Source organism: Rhodnius prolixus, unplaced genomic scaffold (genome assembly GCF_049639745.1).
Source record: "Rhodnius prolixus isolate KJV_2025 unplaced genomic scaffold, Rpr scaffold_8, whole genome shotgun sequence".
NCBI classification, from domain to species: domain Eukaryota; kingdom Metazoa; phylum Arthropoda; class Insecta; order Hemiptera; family Reduviidae; genus Rhodnius; species Rhodnius prolixus.
The window spans coordinates 30096559-30117500 of NW_027411593.1; the positions used below are offsets into that span (position 1 = coordinate 30096559).

The 20942-nt window shown below is 32.9% G+C and overlaps 1 protein-coding gene across 6 annotated transcripts; it reads right to left on the bottom strand.

Moving 5' to 3' along the window:
* Positions 1-1781: 1781 nt before the first annotated feature.
* MED24 (mediator complex subunit 24) lies at positions 1782-20825 on the bottom strand. Of its 6 annotated transcripts, none has more exons than XM_074122267.1 (19): positions 20584-20810; positions 16824-16947; positions 15409-15534; positions 15185-15286; positions 14747-14963; positions 13196-13295; positions 12022-12202; positions 11729-11891; positions 10869-11043; positions 10416-10557; positions 8758-8970; positions 8494-8675; positions 8230-8407; positions 6849-7048; positions 6454-6604; positions 4865-5004; positions 4630-4750; positions 3856-4134; positions 1782-2887 (listed from the first exon to the last, which is right to left on the bottom strand). In XM_074122267.1, the coding sequence occupies exons 2-19, from the start codon at positions 16929-16931 to the stop codon at positions 2741-2743; spliced, it is 2925 nt and encodes a 974-aa protein (XP_073978368.1). In that variant the 5' UTR covers positions 16932-16947; positions 20584-20810; the 3' UTR covers positions 1782-2740. The 6 variants fall into 6 exon arrangements, 4 of the variants coding, with proteins under 4 accessions (XP_073978368.1, XP_073978367.1, XP_073978366.1 ...); XM_074122266.1 differs by having other exon boundaries at positions 16824-16954; XM_074122265.1 differs by lacking the exon at positions 20584-20810 and having other exon boundaries at positions 16824-17887.
* Between the last annotated feature and the right edge of the window lie 117 nt (positions 20826-20942).

Genomic DNA, 20942 nt, shown 5'->3' on the forward strand with positions numbered 1-20942 from the left:
AATCTAGTTGCATTCGTTATGTTGATCTCTGCTGTTACTGTTTTTCTACTTTTCAAGTACCCACACCACTGGAGTCTGTTTGAGGCGATTAGCACCTTATTTTCAAGTTTTCTAAAGGTTTTATCTGACTGCGATATTGGTGTGATAAATCACAGAATTTGTTTTTTGTTTTTCAGAACAGAAATACAGAAAATAGTACAAAACATCAAGTGCAATAAAACACGGGTAAAAGATGGAAGGATAAAAACACTATACTGAAAGTGGTTTGAATCAGTGTGCAGTCATTTGTTTACAAGACTTGGTTAAGTTCGTATATTGGTTCCCTAAGTGTTAGAAGGCAGCTGAGTAGATCTGGGGTATAAAACAGCAAAAGCGAATTCTCATCAATTTTCGGGCTGTTTAATACCACTTGAGAAATCTTAGAAACGTTTGTGATCAAAAGGTTTTGAATCATATATATATATATATATCTATAGAGCGTGTTATCGGGTGTTGGTCTAGTGGTCAAGAGCGTGACGTTTTAATTGGGAGATCTCCAGTTCGAATCCCGCTTATGATATCAGAAAAAATTGTTTACAATAAAGTATAAGCTTCCGCCCTCGTCCACGACACCTAATTGGTAGTTGGACGTTAAGGCCCCCCAGAAAAAATAGGCGGTTACTTTACTTTACATAGCGTAGCCATAATCTCATCGTTAAGTAATTTGGTTTCACGGCTTACAAGTGTTCCATTGAACAATTAAGAAGGTGGAAAGCTTTATTTCTTCAGCTCTTCAACAAAAGAAATAAGTTCTTATAATATCTTTGGAGGTGGAAAGCGTCTTTCATGCTGCAAGGTTACCAGAAACAATATAAGCAGTTGAAGAATTTAGGATGTCCTATAAGGTTATATAATTTGGCCAAAAGTTATTAAATACTGAACAGATCGTGAATCTATGATACTAATAATTAATCTCAGTCCAACTGTTTTGATGACGAAGAGTTCCTGGGTCCAGAATCCAGGTTTCTGGCCTATCCTATATGATCGTTATTTGAGTTAAACATTTCAATACACTTTTTGCAATACAATAGCATCTTTTTTTTACAAAACGTGCTGCCTATAAAAATGTAGAAAGGATCACTTCGGTGCTTCCCAACGATCTGCAAATATTAATGAAATTGTGAGGAGAAAATGGCAAACTCAGTCGAGCTACACAAATAAAGCCGAGCGATAACGCTTCCAAGAGTACACACCAAACGTTGGCGAAAGAAAAGGACGGTGCCAAAGGACATTGTCAGCTCTCGTCCATCTTAAAGAATTTGCACGTAGCGGTAGAATTAAAATACTTGGATGCTCTACAAAAAATTTATTGGTATATCCACATTTCAAACATAATTGGTAAGGTTTCACGAAATTGTCGTTCTTATTAGGACAGCAAAACTCTGTTGGAGCCTATTACATGATGTTCAAAAAATTAAGCATTATGGGGTCTCGATTTGGCTGACAAACAATAATAGAATCGCAAGCATCCTGGAGATTAAAGGTACTAGGGTGAGTAAGAGGTTATGGTGATAAACAAAAACATTTTATTACTGGGAGAACAAAATTGATCTTCGCCTCGCCAGTTATTTTACTGTAAATAATGACACTGCATCCATTTTGTCAATTAGATAAAATGTGACTTTTGATTGATATTTTTAAAACAATAGTTCACAAACGACAAGTTTTTCATTTTACCTCCATGAACTGCAATAAGACAAAATGCATGCGCTGGCTTCTAAAAAGGAAATGAAAAGTAAACGTTCAAATTATAAATAACGAATATTATTGTTAAAATTATATAATAGATATATATTGTACATTGTTAAACGGACATTTCAATAAATAGCATATGCTAAAATGTACAAAAACAAAAAATTAATATTTTTGACATACAACTTTTTAACCAGTACAAATTTTCCAATGTATAACTAATTGCATTTCATGTAAATACCTAATAGACATGAGAATACTTTCAAGTTTAATATAAAACAAATTAATAATTTAATGAATTCAAAGCGTTTTTTTTTTTTAATTTTTTTATATGTAATTTTTTAAATTTAAAACGAAGTAAAATCCTATATTTTAATTTTTATGAATAAATTATCTGAGATGCATATAATTTGTTTACTTTTTAGAATACGCTTTCCTATTATAGGAATGAATAATGTATTAGGCATACCTATTTTTTTTAAATATTAATTATGAGAATATAAGTAGTTAGCAATTTTAACAATACACATCCCTTTACAACCCAAACAAAAATCACAATGGTATGATAATTAAATTAATGAATTGGTAAGGAACTAATTAGATTACTTTATTTTTTTTAAATAATAATCAGCGCCAATATGCCTCAGTTTGTGAGGACAACGTTCATACAATACGCTGGATTTATTAATAATACTAATAAAAAAGCTGTTGCCCTCTTACATGATTAATATTGTGACAGATTTACACACTAAACACACATATACAAATCTAATAATAAAATCTGCATACTATATAATTATTTTTATCAATTAATTATTTAAGTGAATGATTTAGGAAGAAAATGGAAAGCATATGCAATATATATATACTTCTATAAGAATAAGGAATCCTAAATAATATTTTCTTCTTATCCTTTTTCCTTGTTTTACAAATAAAAACTACACTCCTTTCTAAAATTAGCTTACTTACAACATTCCTTTTAGGTTTAATACTGATAAATCAAGTAAACCTAAAATGTTGGTTTCAACGATAGGTTTCTCAACAGGCAAAGATCACTAGCTGTTGCTTTGCGACCAGCAGGAGATGTGAGATCATACAAACGAAGAACTAAGTCAGTTGAAAATAGATTTGGTAATGCTCTCAGCAAACTTGGTACCTAATACAACAGAAAACAAAAAAATGTTAATTCTTTAAATTTTTATCTTAAAGCGCTTAAATATCTGCGCGCTCAGAGGCTTCTCAGTGCAATAACAATGCAGGCCTCCGACAATATTTTCTCAGTATTAGAAAACACAGATCATTAACATAGAGAGTCTTTAATGTGGTGTAATCTTAAATTTGCTGATGGAATCTTTAAACTGCCGAACAAACAAATATAATAAAAGTCCAACAAAAACAAAAAAATCACGGTTATATGTATAACTATATTTTTTCAGAGTCACTGGAAAATTAACGAAAATAGTTAAGGACTTCTCTTTTTCTCTTCTTAATTAGTCGACCACGAACATACCAAGATCTATAATAAAAGAGGAAATTAGTTCTGCTATGTGCAAAGACCTGTGAGGACTTAGGGGCTTTGCTTGAACTTCCCGGAATGGGCCTTATAATTTACAACTGCCAGATCGACTGGCGTAGTTTGTTTAATACGAAAGCACCAAAACAGTAAATAATTCTTTTTGTCCTTTTAACACCATGAACAAATCCTACATGATTGTAATCTTCCTATACATTAGTCCGTAGTTACTTATGTAGTGTTTTCCATAGAAATGCAGAAAAACAAAAGTGGAATGTTGTTATAAATTTAACAGAGAGTAGATGGTGTATTATACAAGATGAATGGGTACTTCGAATATGGTTAATGAACCGTTTTTGTATGCTGATGTTCCTAGCAACGAACTGTATCAAAAAGTAATTAGCCTAACATAATTATTATGTTGTAAGAATGCTCTTGATAATTCGTGTAATTATGCAACGAAATTAATTTTTTTTATACCAGAAGCAAAGATTAAATAATCTTACAGTAAGATTATTAGGTTTCCCGTTTCAAAGGGTACAGCTACTCACGAATTATCTAGAGCGTGCATTTAAGGTAATTTTATTTTCTGTGTGATACTATTTACTAACCAAAGTGTTGGGCATATCCTGCAGTACTGGACGTGTTTGATCACGACCACAAGTTACCAGTAGTTCAAGCACTCTGAAGACAAAATGTGTCTGTTGCGATATATATGGGATGTGTTCAGTGATGAGAGAAAATGAATTGAACATTATCTTAAGAGAATTAGACAATGGTGGCCGTAGAGGTGGCACCTGCACCTGCTGTTGTTCAGAGGCTGAGCCTTTTAAAGTCATCGGTCCTTCCTCCAAACGTAATAATTTGGTAGGTAGTAAATCACTCAGATCCTAATACAAATTTTTTAATTTTCAAATGAGAAATTTTGGGAGATTACACTAAAAATACATTTAAGAAATTTAATTTAGAATCAAATTAATAAAGTAAGTTTTGAGAGGTATCACACACAGGTTGGCAGTTAGAGCAGCCGCATCTTATTGTACTTTATATATAATAACTACGTATAAAAACCGACCAACTAAACAGTCGGTCAGCAGGAGCAGGCATATTGTAACACAGCACTAACTCTGCCGCCATATCAGCTGCACTCTCTACTTTTTTTTGGTGCTCTAATATCCCTCCACACATTCATTCCGAGTCTCTAGATTAGAGTCCTAAAGAGATCAGCTTCCATTCAAGCTGTTATTTTTTTGTTCAACATAAAATTAAAACCCAACCTTGGCTTTTCTTTTAAAAAAATTAATAAATGAAATAAAAGTTTTTGCTTACATCTCAGTAAACAGAGAAATTCATGTCAATTAAAAATAAATAAAAACTGCTAGTACCTCACTTTCTTGTAACGGTCGTTTACGTGTATACGAACTCTGTGATTGCCAAGCAGCATAGATACAATAAGAGCATAATTTTGCTAAAGCTGAAGATTGTGGTTCTACAATGTCATTGCTTCTGTAATTAATAGATTATTTTATTTACTAGAATACATTTAGTGAAAAGTATTTGATGAATCATTTTAATTGCTTTTAATAAAAGTAAAAGTACAGTACAGATTAAAAGACATACAGAATACTATTGTGAAGATACTGAGGTAATACTGTAGTAAGTAAATAATCAGTACATGTCTCAATATCCAAATGGAATACCGCTAATGCAAGATCCACTGCTCGGTCAAGTTCTTCTTTATAGCGGAGTTTCATTATCTCCTAGAACAATATTTCAAAAAGGTAGTAAATTAATTTTTTGAGAGGTAGATACGTAAAGAAGTAGGCATAAATGTTTATATGAATCATCAGTTTTTCTAAAAAACTGTCGTGAAAAAAAAAAAAAAAACCTGCGAGTTAAACAACAACTTTCCCTCCAATACTCCTATAATTCTCAAGGTTTTAGCTTATTATTTTTCTTCAAACTTAAATAAAAAAGAAGGTTTCACTACTAAACCTGGACTATGGTAGATCTGTACCAACAAGGATTTTCTGGTAAAAATATTCAAGATAAATGTTATAGATTTACTAATTAAATAAATAAATAAATAACTTTATTGCTTTAGTTTACAACTTTTTGCAATGAGTTGGTTAAACATAAATAAACTTCAGTGTACTACATTAAATGAATATAATGTAAAAAAAAAAATAATAATAATAATAATATGAACATAAACAAAAATAAATGATACCTTTCACTAAAAATTATTGTTATTTCAATTTATTTTTTTCTTAAATTAATAAACTCAAATGTGAATTTTACTTGAGCCCTAAAATAACACCTGCTTTTTGCCGCTTTTCCAAAGCTTGAGTTACAAAAAGGTACAAATTCTGTAACTCTAATTTAGAGTGGAAAGTCAGGAGAGAAACTATTTCCAATGTATATTTATTTAAATGCTGACACCTTAAGGGACTGTAGTAAGGGCACTCTATTAAGAAATGTTCTAACGTGTCAGATTTAAACAAGGAACAGGTAAAACAGAGGTTTTCTGGCTTAAATTTAAATTTCCTCCCCATTATGAAAAAACTAGGAGATTTATTGCTAACAAGCCTTAACTGTATAAATAATCTTAAAACTGCAATGCTCATGTTAACACTAAGAAAGTGCTCCTCGATGCCTAAAGCACTTACTAACCTGTAGTGGAAGTTAAACCTGGAGTTCAGAACATTATTTACATCCTTACACAAAAGGTTATTCTGAAATGAAATTTTTAAATTGGTGAGGTTGTTCTTTAGTAGGACTGGATCTTGACTGTTCCAAATATCTATGGCACCGATGCTGTACAACATATTTTTTAAACGTGAACACCAATTGTAAGGAATATTTGTATTATTAATTTCCTGAACTAATTTTAAATAACAGATTTTCTGAATTTGATTATTAGGTAATGATAACAGTTTGTACCAGAATTTAATCATTCTATTGAATATATAACATTTTAGGTGATAACTATTTACTTCTAAGCGGATATAACAATTTGGGGTATTGGAAGATAAAGATTTACTAATTATAGATTTATAATTGAAGAACATCAATTAACAGAAAGAACGTATGTTTTTATAAAAGCCTTACCATCTAGGGAACGTTTTTTTTTTTTAATGTATGATAATTCTACTATTGGTATTAGTTTCCTCAGTTAGTATACTAATCAGTAAGAATTTACCATATACCTTTACTAGACTGATGACAAACCATTGTGGGCCAGCTGTCATAAAAAGACTTTCCAAAGCATGAGTGGCACTAATATTAAGCCATCCTTTCTCTTGTACGCCAGACCATATTTCTGCCAATTCCTCACTCATAGGCTCTTTGGATATAATACTAAATTATAAAAATGATAAATTTTAATATTACCAATGAAAACGTTAAATAATATTGATTTTAAACAAGAAATTTTTCTAATAAAAACTTATCTGCAACTTTTTTTTTTAATAGTGAGAAAAGTCAATTTAAAAATCTCAAATATTCGCAGATAAAATTGGCATTTGATTTGGGGTGGCGTTCCTCGAGCTAACGGGAGATAAAAAAATAAAAAATAAAAAAAGCAAAAATAAAACAAACAAACCTATGAGACAATGTGATAACTTTCATTTTTGATGATGTAGCCAGATGCATATCGTATTGCATTTTTCTTATAATGTGTACCATCAATGTTGATCTTTCCTTAAATGTATCTTGCTGCGAACCTTCTTCATTAATTATTGGTGATGACAAAAATTGTTGAACCATATTCATTGGTTTCAACAAAGCATCCTGGTGTAAGATCTAAAACAACACCAAAAGAAGTGCTTAGCAAAACTTAATCTTAAGATTTTACTCACACTTTCACACTAACACTTTCTAATTTGATTTTCATCAAGCTCAATTGATTTGATTGTACGTCAGCTAGTCGACATTTATTACTATTGCAATCTTATTAAATTTTTTTTACATTTTACTATCAAATTTATTACAAATTTTTTCGTGTACATTAAGCCTAATTATGCTTTTTTAAACACACTTTCGAAACAAAAAGTGCCCCATTATAAGTTTTCTTTGTATTAGATTACCGAAGTTCAAAAAATGTAAAGCCTAAACAAGATTCACGGACAAGCATGTATAATGTCAATTATACATGGAATAAACCATTGAAACTATTGTCAAAGCTTCGGATTAGGAAAGATTAGCAAGAGGAGTACTCTTTCTAAGGGAGTATAATTGTCTCATATTCTTTTAAAAAATTAGGAGCTATTCTAATGTTTTATATTGTAACATATCAGTAATAGAACTGTAATTCGAAAAATAATAAAAACAGGAGAATTGCCATGTACTCTGACATTCAGGCCAACAGAATCATTACTTTCCCTGAAAAACAGGCATTCCTACATGCTTTAATAGCATTTTTGTGACAATCAGAAATCGTCAAGAAACTGGAGGCCCTTACGGACTACAATACTACAAGAAAAGATAAGTTAGGTGCGGGAGCACTAAAGTAAACAATTAGACAGTCGGACTGGCATAAAATTGTCTTAGAAGCCACTGAAAACCATCATACTCGGAAGCATTCTCTCTAATGGAGAATTATGGTGGGGATGATACATTCTAAGGTCTTCCTGGAGATGCTGACAAGGCTCTCTTTAACTAACTCATTAGCAGAAGGAAAGTCAGACTAAAGAAGATTACTGCTCTAATGTAAGAGCATTACCACTTGAAGACACAACTATAAAGGTAGATTAAATTAAGAACTCTAGTAAGGATAAAATGGTTTCTTCATGAATGTATTTTTAGTACCTACTTACTTCAGTCCTTCTCGCTTTAATTACTTTCTTTTTAACCAATTAACGGCTCAAAATGAACCGACCATAATTTTCTTCTGAGAACTATCTTGATTTTAAAAAATTATTTAATCTTCAGCCCAATTTGAAAAAGAATAATAGTTTAAAAAAGTTTAAAAGTGACTTAAGTACCTGCATGTAACTGCAAAGCCAAGCAGAAGCACAAATTGGTAAGCAGCACATACTCTGACGCATATTGTCTAGAATTCGTTTCACGTCGGTAACAGAAAGAGCCTCTTGTTGCCAGGCTATTACCACTTCTTTCATTGCAGCAGCAACACTCATACATATATTGTCCCAACCCAATCCTCTATTTGGAAGAAAATAAAAAAAAATATATCTTTCTAGGTGTGTGATAAAAAAATAAATTATCAAAAAAATATAAATAAAAAATACATGTTAGACAAATCTGGTTGCGGAGAGTTAAGCTGAGCTAGAAGTGCATCAACAACTACAGGATCTGCATGTTTTAACATTGTATCTGGGCATTTCGGCTTTCCACGTTCAATCATACACTCTTCTGCCCAACGTTCGAAAAAACTTTTTTCACCATCTCTATCACCTTCTTCAAAAACTACCTGGCAAATGTAAAATAAAACTAAATTAAAAACATGTTTTTTATAACAAATACGAAAATATGAAGTAAAATATATGAATTACCCTTGAACCATTGGTCTGCACTATTGAGCACAACATTACAAAAGTAATATCAAATAAAATTGGTCTTGCAGTTGACCCTGATTTGGCACATTCATTAAATTTTATCAGTTTTGATACAAAAGTTCGTAATTTTCCTTCTACTGAAGCAACTGAAAGTATTAGCTCAAAACTTTTTCCATTTAAAACTTGACAAAGTACATTAGGCAAAGCATCCTATAAGTGTAAAAATAATCGCTCATTATTCTTCAGTTGACGATGTGAAGCGTTTGAAAGAAATTGTTAAGCATTTGGTAGTTGGCTATTAAAACTCTCAAATTGAAATCAATTCCTCAAATGAAAGAAGGAAAAACAGAAAATAAGATTTCTTCTTCATGTTAGGGGTTTCTACTTTTTTGTCCTCGTCAACTAATTTTTGAATTTGTAAAGTGAAATGTGTCATCTAAGAACTGTATGCCCCAAATATGCTTAAGTCGCAGGTTTCTATTTATTTAAATCATTCACTCACTCACAATGGCACTACAACCCAATTAGTTGGGTCCTGGCCTCTTCGTTTTTAATCCACCAGTCGTCCCTCTCTCTTGCAGCCGCCATCCAGTTTCTAGTATTTAACTCATTCACCACGCATACAGTGTAACACTGAAAGGCAAGTTACTTTTTAAGTTACGTTTATCTAATTCTCACTCCATCTGATATGAGCGTCATGACTCGAACTAGTTCTGGTAGTACATCTGGTTGGCGGATTTAGCCAAAAATCTTTTTGACACGTTTCCTGATGGGGACTAAACTGATTCAAAATTGAAGTTCATGCAGTTTCCTTTTTTATTATGCTGAGCCTATTCACACAATCCAATTTGAAAAACCCTTCTTTCAGACTCAGGAGTTCTCAACGGATACTTTCTGCGAAATTTCAAAATCGAATTCCAAGGCTATCATAATATTTATTTACTATGCAATAATTTAAGAGCAATACTTTTACTGCAAGAAAAAGTAACTCAAAATATATGATAGCAATATTAAAAATGCACAAAAAATAGACATAAAAGTTTTGTTAATAGAATGGAAATAATAGCAAAGAAAGTACAGTCACATATGTAAGTAAAGAAACCATCGTCTATTTTAACTTATTATTGAATAACGGAACAAGAATCAGCGGCAATTCGTAAGTATGACATTAAAAACTATGTCTCAACAATAACGCTAAGCGACAATAAATGCGAGCAGCACAGTGTATTAATCTGTTTTCTATTAGGTTTGATGATTACAAAAACTGAACTGAGTTGTTTCGTGTCTAGCAACATACGCATCTCCATTTGTACCGAACCATCGAAAAATTGAAATAAAATGCTTATGTATTTTATCGATACTTTCTAGACATTTTCCACTATGATTTGGTCAACATTTTTGACATATTTGTGAATTATACGAATTGAATGACTTAAGTCAAGAAATTAGAAAGTTTATTCAAGTGGCTAAGAAGCTAAGTACATTAGTTTGAAATAAATAAGAACTCCATGTGACTCTATAGTAAATAATGTTATCTTGAGTTTGATAGCCACTAACAAACACTTATTATCAACTTATATGTTACATTTATATCTCAGTAAAGGATCCACTTTAAGAATAAAAACTTTCAAAAGTGACAAATAAAAAATATTTACCTGAATTTTAGCATAATCTGCATCAAGTGTTTTAAGTATACGTTGAAGTGTTGGTTGAGCACGAATGATTACTTTTAAAATTGGTGTTGATGTAGGTGAACCAGAGTCTAAACGTGAAAGCCCAGAACTAACCAGATCTCGTCTAAGAATAGTAAACAAGTGATTTTACAAGAAACATAACAAATACAGACCTTTAAAAAACTAACTGTATTTTTTCAATCTGTGATTTTATCAGTCTTTTTTTTGCGATTTATGCATTTTATTAACATTAATCCAGGATTATATTGATTTTTTAAATAAAATTAAGATAAAGAGGTACGAGGATAAATGCTAAAAACTATAAATCCGAGAATAATTGAATATGAATATACCCTTAAAAAATAAACCAATTGAATTAAAACTTTTTTAAACTTAAAATTAACTTAAAAAAAAAAAAACAGTTTGGATACTAACGACGCAGTATATGCACTAATGTGCGTTTCATTCAGCAACTTCAATTTTGTGAGTTCTGTGAGAAGAGCTTCGATACAATTAGAAGAAATTGGAGAATCCATGAGATCCACTAATGGCACAAATTGTATCAATAACTGAACCGCTTCGGCCACATCCTGACTGTAATCTCCATCGGCTTCAAAAACAGTTTATAAATATAATATTTTATTAAAAACATTTATACTTGGCTGAGTAAAGAAATTAACTTTGTTATATCAAAAAGGTCTAAAACTTAACGGTAGAAGTTTATAAATCTCCTACGATTTTGTTCTGTGACAAGAAAAGCTGTTTTAACGAATTACCTATGCTTCCACTATTAGTTATAATGTAAAATATAAAATCCGCAAATGGCATAATTTTTACTTATGCAGTAGAAAGAGAAAGTATAAAATTTTTCAGTTACAATTTAATTGATTCTCCCGAATAATAGCTGTCAACAAAATAGTACAAAAATAGAAAAAATTAGGGAAAATATAAGGGAAGGGATTAGCTATGAGGTTAGCATATTGGACTCCCACGCGGAGGTCCCGGGTTCGAATCCAGCAGCTGACCCTTAGATTTTCTCTTCCTAGGAGCTTCTTACAGCTCACTGTCCGGTGATGGACAGTGTTGTCTGTAACGAGAGAACACTGTCCGGAGGCCGGCAGTGCACTGGAAAAAGCTCCGGGCGCTAATAACCTCAGCTGTTGATGCGCCAAAAAAAAAAAATAAGGTAAAATAATGGTACATAAGAAAACATGGAAGTGAAACATTACTCTGAAGAAAACCTGTTTACATTAAAAGTAAGCTTTTTTATTCGGTAATGAAACTGAAATATTTACCTGAAGACACCAAATTTGAACCTGTAAGGGATAGCAAAATATGAGGTAACTTAAGAAAGGTGAACGCTCCCCACTTAGTTTCCTCAGTTAAACCCAATACATCGTTAAGACTCATAAGACAAGCCCGGATAACCTCACAGCACAACCGAGACATTCTGTATCCCTGTAAAAACGTATCTTTGGTAATCACATGAAAATAGAGTTAAATAAAATGGATTTAGTTGGAGTAAGACATCACTAAATAAAAGATAAAATTTCGATTCTGTCCAATCGAAATTGATCAGAAACTACACCTTAAGTTTCTGCAAAAGTCTCAGTTGATTCGCAAGATGAGCTGTGTCAGCACTGGGATTGATCATTACTTGTACAGCCAAGAGTGCTTGCACACAGTATGTTAAAGGTTCGGAAACATCTACTTCACGATCACTAATGTTAGTCAGACTTGTAGCACCAAGTTCAAGTTTACAGATTTTCCTAAAAATAAAAGAATCATAACTCAAATATCTATACAAGCTATACTCTATACAAATAATAGAGTTGATTTATAAATTCCTTCACCTAAAGATTTTTTTTAAAGAATAACATTGACGTTGCAGATGAACACTTTTATAAAAATTTAGTTACCTACTACTAGGTTGTGTGGCATGAGGGTCTACTTTAGCCCTGAATTTTGGAATGCCGAATAGAAATTTAGATTCCCCTTCGACCTCTTCACCTTCACGTACAATTTGGAAACTCCAGCTGCTCAAGCTATTCGACCAATTAGAGCTATGCATAGAGACAATGTAATTGCGCCGGGGAGGTATAGCCTAGGCGATGGGGTAATTTTTACATCAATCTTTTCTCGCCCATGGAGACCATGTTCTTGTCTTCGAAAGACAAAATCTCGGTTGGGGTGTGTGGAGTCTTTTTACTATTAACACTTTCTAACAAATATAAAAATAGTCGAAAAAAGGTTGCTCTTAATTCTTTCGTCAAAAACCGCCCTTATTCCCCTCTTAGTGCAAACACTAATAAATCTACCAATCAGGACATGCCTAGTGAGTTCCCACCCCATCAGACCTAATTCGAGAGTTTTCTTTCCGACTACTATCTTTTTCATTCTATATCGAACAAACTTCACTAGCTTAAAAAGAATTTTGTAGACAAAACATCAGGTTTTCCAAGAATTGTCGTAAAGACAATTTAGGGGAAACATACTCGATTAATTCCGTCTCACTTCTGACATAATAAATTATGGAGAAAAAAGACTCGATTTTTTTTCCCCCCCATGTACAAGTTTTTCAGATTAAAATGATTATGCTAAGCTACAATAATATTCAATTTACGTATTTATTTTTTATGTCTGAAAAATTTGCGAGTTTATCACTGATATAAAAATTAGCAATAATCAAATAGTCTAATCTTTGTAACAGTTCATAAGAATAAGATGGAAATAAAATAGTAAACATAGAAAAATAAACTTACGTGAGAGTTTGGTGAAGAGGAGCCGCTGTGGCAATGTGTTCATGTTGTGTCAAAAGTTCTTCAATCTCTTGACACTTCTTCACCACCTCATTGTATAATTCTGTGAGAATTAATTTATAAATACATAAAAGAAAGTATGATAATAATTAATGTTATTAATTACATAAACTGCTCAAGAAATTAGAAGTAGGCCAACAAATTTCAGAAGTGAAATCTAAGTAATGGATTGTAATGGAAGTAGATCAATTTTAAATGTGCAATATTATTAATGGAATTATCTACTTTAATAATTATTATAGAATAAGATTAAGAAAGGGAAAGAACTTAATATATATGTACTAAAAGAATTTACAATATCCTTTCCTTTCTAGGGTTGCTAGACCAATCAACACGTACCATGACAGCCCTAACAATCACACAATAAATTGAAAGGACGTGTTCACTATTTTCTATTTTTAGGTCCTTACACTCACTCATTCTTTCGTATGACACTTTTAAAAGTAGCGCCACGACATCCGAACAGTTAGGGGCGAGGTCTGCAAAGCCAAGATATATCGTACTATAAGATTCAATTCCCAGCCTTGAATTTTATTGAATGATTAATATAAGAAGTTAATAGTCGAGTATGTTTGCTAGTCGTCTCCGTTCCGGACACGTGATTTGGACGAAAAACCTGCTTAAAAAATTGACATTTCTTAAATTCTATTTGTTCAAGCGGACTTTACGTCCAACTATCAATTTAGGTGTCGTGGACGGAGGCGACTAGCTAACATACTTTACTATAAATTCCTTTTATTAACCATTAAGCATTATGTAAAATTCAAGGCCTAGACTAGGAAAGGAACCCACAATTAATAGCAGTTTAGACTCTGGGCTTGGGCAGAAATCAGATTACCCTGGTTACAGGCCTATTCACAAGACATGGCAGGTTCAGGAAGTACCTGCACCAGGTGGGGCTCGGGACCGTTTTGCAGACTATGTCAGGAAAAGGAGGAGTCGGCCTCTCACCTGTTGTTCGATTGTGTTGCAATCGATACTGCGCTACGATATCTTTGGAACTTTGAGGCCAAAGGAGATTGTAGCGCAGAAGGAATTGGTAGGAAAAGTCCTCAACCTTTTTAGAAGGGAAGGTTTCATCTACTAGACTTAAAGGGGAAGGCCCAATAAGCCTCTTGTGGCTGCGGTGCCGTGGGGCATGGGTCCCGTCCCGCCTTTCAAATCAAATCTAACCTAATCTAATAGCAGCTTTGCGGACCTCGCCTCAAACCGCTCGGCTACCGTAGAGCCTTCATTTCTTAAATTTTTTATTTAAAAGGACAGAAAAGGCAATAAAAATCAACTTTGTGGTATTTGTACAATAAGTTGCCGATAATACCATTATGAGAAGAATTTTATTACCCTCTCACACGGCAGTTTTAATGTGTAAAATAGGATATCAGTGTAAAGATTAACGGGACTCTTATGTATTATGAATCCAAGAATCATGATTCTCGAAATTGTTAGACCACTCCCTTGCTACAGAATTAAATAGAAATATTCATTCATATTCACCTATGTCATCATGTTTAGCGAGATATAACATGGCTGTGAGAAAATCACAATTTAACATGTTGTGAAGAATTGACACTGGTTTTTGAATCATATCAGCTGTTGGTTCAGCGTTGGTACTAACTGCATGTTGGTAACATTGGAGCAGCCAATGAACTAAGTTCAATATTGCGCTTGCTAGAATTCCTTCTTCTGGTTTTCCCCTACACGTTATACCACTCTAAAAATAGAGTACGCAAGAAAATTAAATTTTAATTTAAAAAAAAAAAAGCCTAAAAAAAATTCACACAACAAAATACTGAAGGAAATTACTTTCGGAAATATTAAAAACATAAAACATTAATAAAACCTTAAAATTTCTTTAATTATATTACGCAAAAATAATAAATGAAGTGATATACAAATAAATTAATTTTAAGAAGCACAAAAAAGCTGTCCTACCTGAATACTTTCTATAAATTCCAGAAGACAACTGATGCAATGAGGTTTATGAAACCCATCAAATTTTGCAATTCTTTGGAGAACTGATGCATAAGAAACCAACTAAAATATAATTAAGTTATTATTGGTCCAAATTGTAAAAGAGATTTAATTTTTTTTGAAAACTTGCTTGAAGTTAAAATAACATATATATATATATTTTTAAATGAAACATAAAAAAATACCTGAGAACTGAGTGAATGTTTAAGGTAAGAGAGAACCAACTGATTTGGCGCAGGACCGACAAGAGCTTGCTGGAGAATACAATCAGCTAGGTTATATACATCACCACTGACACCACGAGGAAGGATCTGCAAAAGTTTTAAGTAATTTTGTTAATGTCAAACAATTAATATTTTCTTTCGTTAACTGCCTCCTTCAAATGATAAATTAAAAAAATGTAGAAGAGAAAAACGAGATTTTTAAATTTATAAGTCGATTCATCCTCTTGGAAAACTAAAAATTGTTAACATTAGATATGTAAAACAAAATTAATCTTTGTGAAACATTTTTTCATCAAAGACACAATGGGTTTAACACTCACCAACCTCCATACGTACATAAGGTAATTCAAACTCCTTTATGAGTTAATGAAGTTCGGGTGAGTCTATGGACAGTGCAAATTGGTTGAAAAAACTTTTATGAATCTTGAGGATCTGTTAATGGTACTGAACGACTTATTCATATGAACGGCTAGAGTTTGCCCATTTGGTCTTGCAACAAAGGTGAAGGCTTATAGGTAGATAAGTCCTGAACGTGGAAAGGATTAGCTAGTGTGGAGTCCTGAATCGAGAGCTGTCTGTCCAAAATATTTTCTTTTCTAAAGAAGAAGTTGACACACTATAATAAAAAAGAGTTCTAGACGTGCCTCCAGTCTTTACACAAATGAATCACGTTTCTATGACTAAAGACACAAAAGAAACTCATCTGAGGAAAGCAAACTTCAACAAAGATGCCATTTCAAAAGGGTAAATTCAAGTCTTTCATACGAATCTTTCAGTTGAAGATCACTGACGGACTCTCGTGATTCAAAAGCTTCTTTCGACCTTCTTCGTACAGTCTGTTAGCTCGTCCTTGATCGTACTGCAATTTTTAAGAGGCTCCAGAACGTCCCCGAACAGGTAATATCTTGAACATCCATGAGTAAGTCAGTTTTATCGAAATGTCCAAAAAAAGTATTTTTCGGGAGCAAATTACTATCATAGGTGTGTACCATTAAAAATTTCTTAAAGGGGTGAGAAGATGAATACGATTTAATCGTCCAACAGTTAGAACTATAAATTAGTTAATTACTTTTATGAATATTTATTATTTTTTTCTTTAGTAGTTGGTTTATATTTAATTTTAAAATTGGACTAATAAGGATATAATAATCCAAGATAATAATGTATAACTAATTTACTTAAATATCCACAAAACAAGAATTGAATTGGAAACTTTTTAATATGACAATTTAAGGTTTTAAATTATTAAAATAAGACTAAAAAAAAAACTTCAAGCCTAAATTGCTCATGATGACCGAAAAATCAACTCAACATAAATTGCAGAAAAATTTACTAGTTTTAATTAAAAAATACATAAGTAGACAAACATCACTCACTGTTTTTATGTGTATTCCCCATTGTAGATCTGACCATCTCTCCCTCCAAGCCCTGAGTAATAGTGCCTTCAAACTGCTGGTTTTGCTAGTAACTTTGCTGCTTTCCATCGTATAACACCGATCACTAGAAACTGACGACGCGTTTAGTTGAGCACTTGAAATGCCGGCTTTCCGCACACCATGTCCACAAACTCAAACCACGTCGCACTTCACTCTAATATAGCACAACCTGATGAATCGCCCTAAACTATTATTAACTGCAGATCAAACTATAAAAAGCAATGGTGACGCATGATTTCAATAATTAAATTTCTGGTGTAAATCTGTACGAAGAAGCAGAGCTGACTGATATTGTGGTCTTGCCAGAGCATTGTGGACATAATGTTTGGCGCCAGAGATTATATATATATTTTTATATATATATACATATATATATATTAAAATTTTGCTAATTATATAATGTTATCACTTGGGTCAATAAAGGGATGTACTAAATGATAATTAATTTGGTTTGTTCTGCCGTAATATTTATATATTTATAATATTTATTTATATATTATTTACAATTTTGACTATTGCCTGGTAAGGCTGAGCATGCTTCCAGAGAGGCTGTCGTCATCAGGGTAACATTCGGAAGTTGAATCTGCAATTGCCAATACCGAAAGTCCCATTCGTGCAGATTCATCATCAAATTGTTCTAATTCTCTTTGCTGCCTCTCATGCAATAGTCTAATTCTTTCTGATTTCTCCTGAGCAAATTGTTCTGTTTCTAGCTGCATCTTTTGCTCCAGAAGGGCCCTTCTCACAGTTACCCGGTCTTCTAATTCATTACGTTCTCTGTTCCTCTGGGTTTCAGTCTGCATTCTATTTTTGCTCTGGTAAGCCATCAATATCTCCAGCTCATATCTTAATCTCTCCTGAAGAAGGTGGGCTTCCATTTCCTGCGATTCATCCAATCTTAAAGACTGTTTCTGTAACATTTCAGCAATGCTCTGCTCATATTGGTCAGCCAACAAGGCCAACTTACGCCTTTGTTCTTCCTTCAGTTTTTTAATAACCAATTTATGCTCTTCTTTTGGTCTAGTGCTTAAAAGTTCAGTTTTTAAAGCTTTATATTGCCTAGTCTGAATTTTACAGGTTTCCCTAAACTGCTTCCGTATTTGCATCTCCTTTTGTTTTAAGCTCTTTGGTTGCTGCTTCACTTCTAAAGCATGCTTCTTCCTAAGATCTCTTTTGCATCGATTTAAATAGGCATTTTGATTTTGTAACTCCGTTTGATGTTGTCGCTGAACTTGTTCTTCTCTTAACTGATGTACAGCTTTTTGTTGTCGATACTCAAGTTCTTTGGTTTTCTCATGATGTCTAAGCAGCATTGAATGTGCCTGTTCCAACTGAGTTTGCCTCTTATTTAATTCTTCTCTCAATAGCTCTTGTTCTAATCCTTGGTAACTAATCATTTTTTTTCTTTTAAACTTCCTCATTTCCAGTTCTAGGTACTCTCTCTGCCCTTGAACTAATCTCTGTTCTTCTTGGGCTTCCATTTGCTTCAGATTTTCTTTTTGAGTTTGTAATGCAGCATCTCTCTGCCTTTTCGGCGTAGATTCGTCAAGACTAAGTTCGTGCTTCCATCTTTCTTTGTTGGCTTTGTATTCTTTTTTCTTTTGACAATCAAATGCTTTTCTATCCTGTTCTTGCCTACAACTAATTTCTTTCTGCAACTTCTTTTCAGCTGACAAGTTCTGTTTTCCTTTCCTATCTAATTCTTGTTGGTGTCTGAATTGTAATTCCTCTAATTCTTTGCTGAACTTTTGTAATAAAGCTTCATACTCTTTATCCAATAGCTGTTTATGGTTTTCCATTTCAACTTTGCACTTTTCTTCTAGCTTTATCAGTGCACCTTGATGTTCTCTACGCATTCTTTTGTAACCTGACATTTGTTCATGCATTTCTTCCTGCATATGTTCTTTTTGTTGTTTTGTAACAATCGTTGTTGTTTTAATAGTGGCAAAATTATTGGCTCCATGTTCTAACAGAGCTGCTGAACTTCCTGCTTTTGGACGAATTCTGATTGATTGAGTATAACTATTATCATGATTTATATCAGATACCGGAGGCAAACTATTTGTAGAACTACTTTGTGATGAAGCACTGACACCAATGGAATGAATCGAATGCTCGGAAGTGATGCTGTTGCTCTTACTGCTATCACCACCTGCTTGTTCGTCAGGGGTGTCATCGGGATCTCCAACTGTACTTTCCGTTTCACAGGAATCAATCATAAGAATTTTCATTTTTCTATAATTCTGATTATCTAATTCCCTCACTGCGGCTTTGGTTCTCTGTATGAGATCAATTAAAATATGTGGTGATCTTGCTCTAGTTACAAACTGATGAGAAAGCAGTCTACTTGCTGAGGGTCGATCAGCAGGATTTTTTTGTAAACAAGATTCAACAAAGTGTTTGAATATTTCAGTCCAATCAGGTGAACTTAAAGAGGGTGTATCATTTTGAGCTATATGATATAGGGCACTCATTGCGTTCATATTAAAATATGGAGGTTTCCTTTCTGCCAGTTCAATACAAGTGATGCCTAGCGACCAAACGTCAACTTTTCCGTCGTACTGCCCTTCATCCATTGCCAGAATTACTTCTGGAGCCATCCAATAAGGTGTTCCCACAAAGCTATTGGCGGGACATTTAATACTTGCAGAACCAAAATCAGCAAGTTTAACAGTACCATTTTCTGTAAGTAAAATATTTCCAGCTTTGATATCTCTGTGGATTCTGCCAAGTGAATGTAAATACTGTAGTCCCCTGAGAACACCTTCACAAATGGCCGCTATTTCATCTTCTTTCAAAGGTCGTTTATGTACTTCGATAATATCGGATGCTGATCCTAAACAGTATTCCATTACTAACCAAGCAGTATTGTCTCTTAAATAACATCCTTTGTACTCCACAGTATTAGGATGATTCAACTGACGTAAAAACCTTATTTCTTTCAAGATATCCTGCCACTTTTCGATGCTCTGTTTGCCCAAATATGACATCTTTTTGATTGCCACAATTTCTTTGCTATTGAGGTCTCTGGCATAGTAAACCGCCCCAAAACTTCCATGGCCGATTTCTCGAAGGTCTTCGAATATTTTTTCAGGATCTTCTTTTCCAAATAGTTCTGCTATTTCTGGATCCTTCAGACTCCCAGGCCTAGGAAAAGCAGGCATCTTGAATTTGGATCTCACAAATCACGTTTCGCCACCATTTGTCGTCACTCAAAAATCTGTGGAAATCAATCTAGTACATCCCAAGGCAAATTCAGAACTAATACATCTAATAAAGAATTTGGCAACTATTAAAGCTGGCACGAGCAATTAGTAGGGTAACAAGTAACATTTTCTTCACAAAAATTAGATGAAAAAAACAAAGCGCCCTAAAGCTCTTCACAGCCTACTTGTTTACATACGGTACATAGAAATTAATGTATTCGTACAACGAATAAATTTAGAAAGAGTATTATAAATTCATATGAAACAACAAAAGTAAAGAAACTTCCGATTAAAATAAGATAAGCATAAAACTTTTGAGTGGGTTCTACTAACGGGAGTGGGGAGAGGCCAATGAGCTAGCTATTGCAATGCTTTTATTATGGAATGAAATAACAAAAAGAATAATTTTTTATCCATTAAAAAAAGTTATTAATTAATCAAAAGGCCCAACTTGTAGGAGTACAGAAAGGTTAAATTTATTTAATAATGTTTACCTTGAATTGGGGCTAAAATCTAACCTTTGTCAACATTTACTAGTTTAACTTTTTAAAATAAGTTGAAAAAATTGTTAATATAAATGTTACTATAAACAAAGGAATATGCACCAATAAACTCAAAATAACCACATCCCTAAAAAAAAAAAAAAAACGTTTCAAACTATACCCACAAACAACTACTCGATAACACAAGAAATAGGAATAGCTGGTGTACTATCCTTTCTTAACGATCTTTTCCGTACTGCTAATAGAGAGCAGCAGTACTTAAAACCTAACGCCCTAAAATTCGTAAAATTATATAATTTTATTATTAATAATACGCTATTCTTTTATTCATAAATTAGTATAAATTTAAA

What these genes read in the sequence shown, in the direction of transcription:
- MED24 (XM_074122267.1), bottom strand. Translation starts at nt 16,931, where the DNA reads ATGGAAAGCAGCAAAGTTACTAGCAAAACCAGCAGTTTGAAGGCACTA. An exon ending in CAACCAGATTTGTCTAACAT is followed by an intron (nt 8,408 to 8,493) that starts GTATTTTTTATT and finishes TCTTCCAAATAG; the next exon opens with AGGATTGGGTTGGGACAATA. An exon ending in GACCGTTACAAGAAAGTGAG is followed by an intron (nt 4,135 to 4,629) that starts GTACTAGCAGTT and finishes AATTTGTATTAG; the next exon opens with GATCTGAGTGATTTACTACC.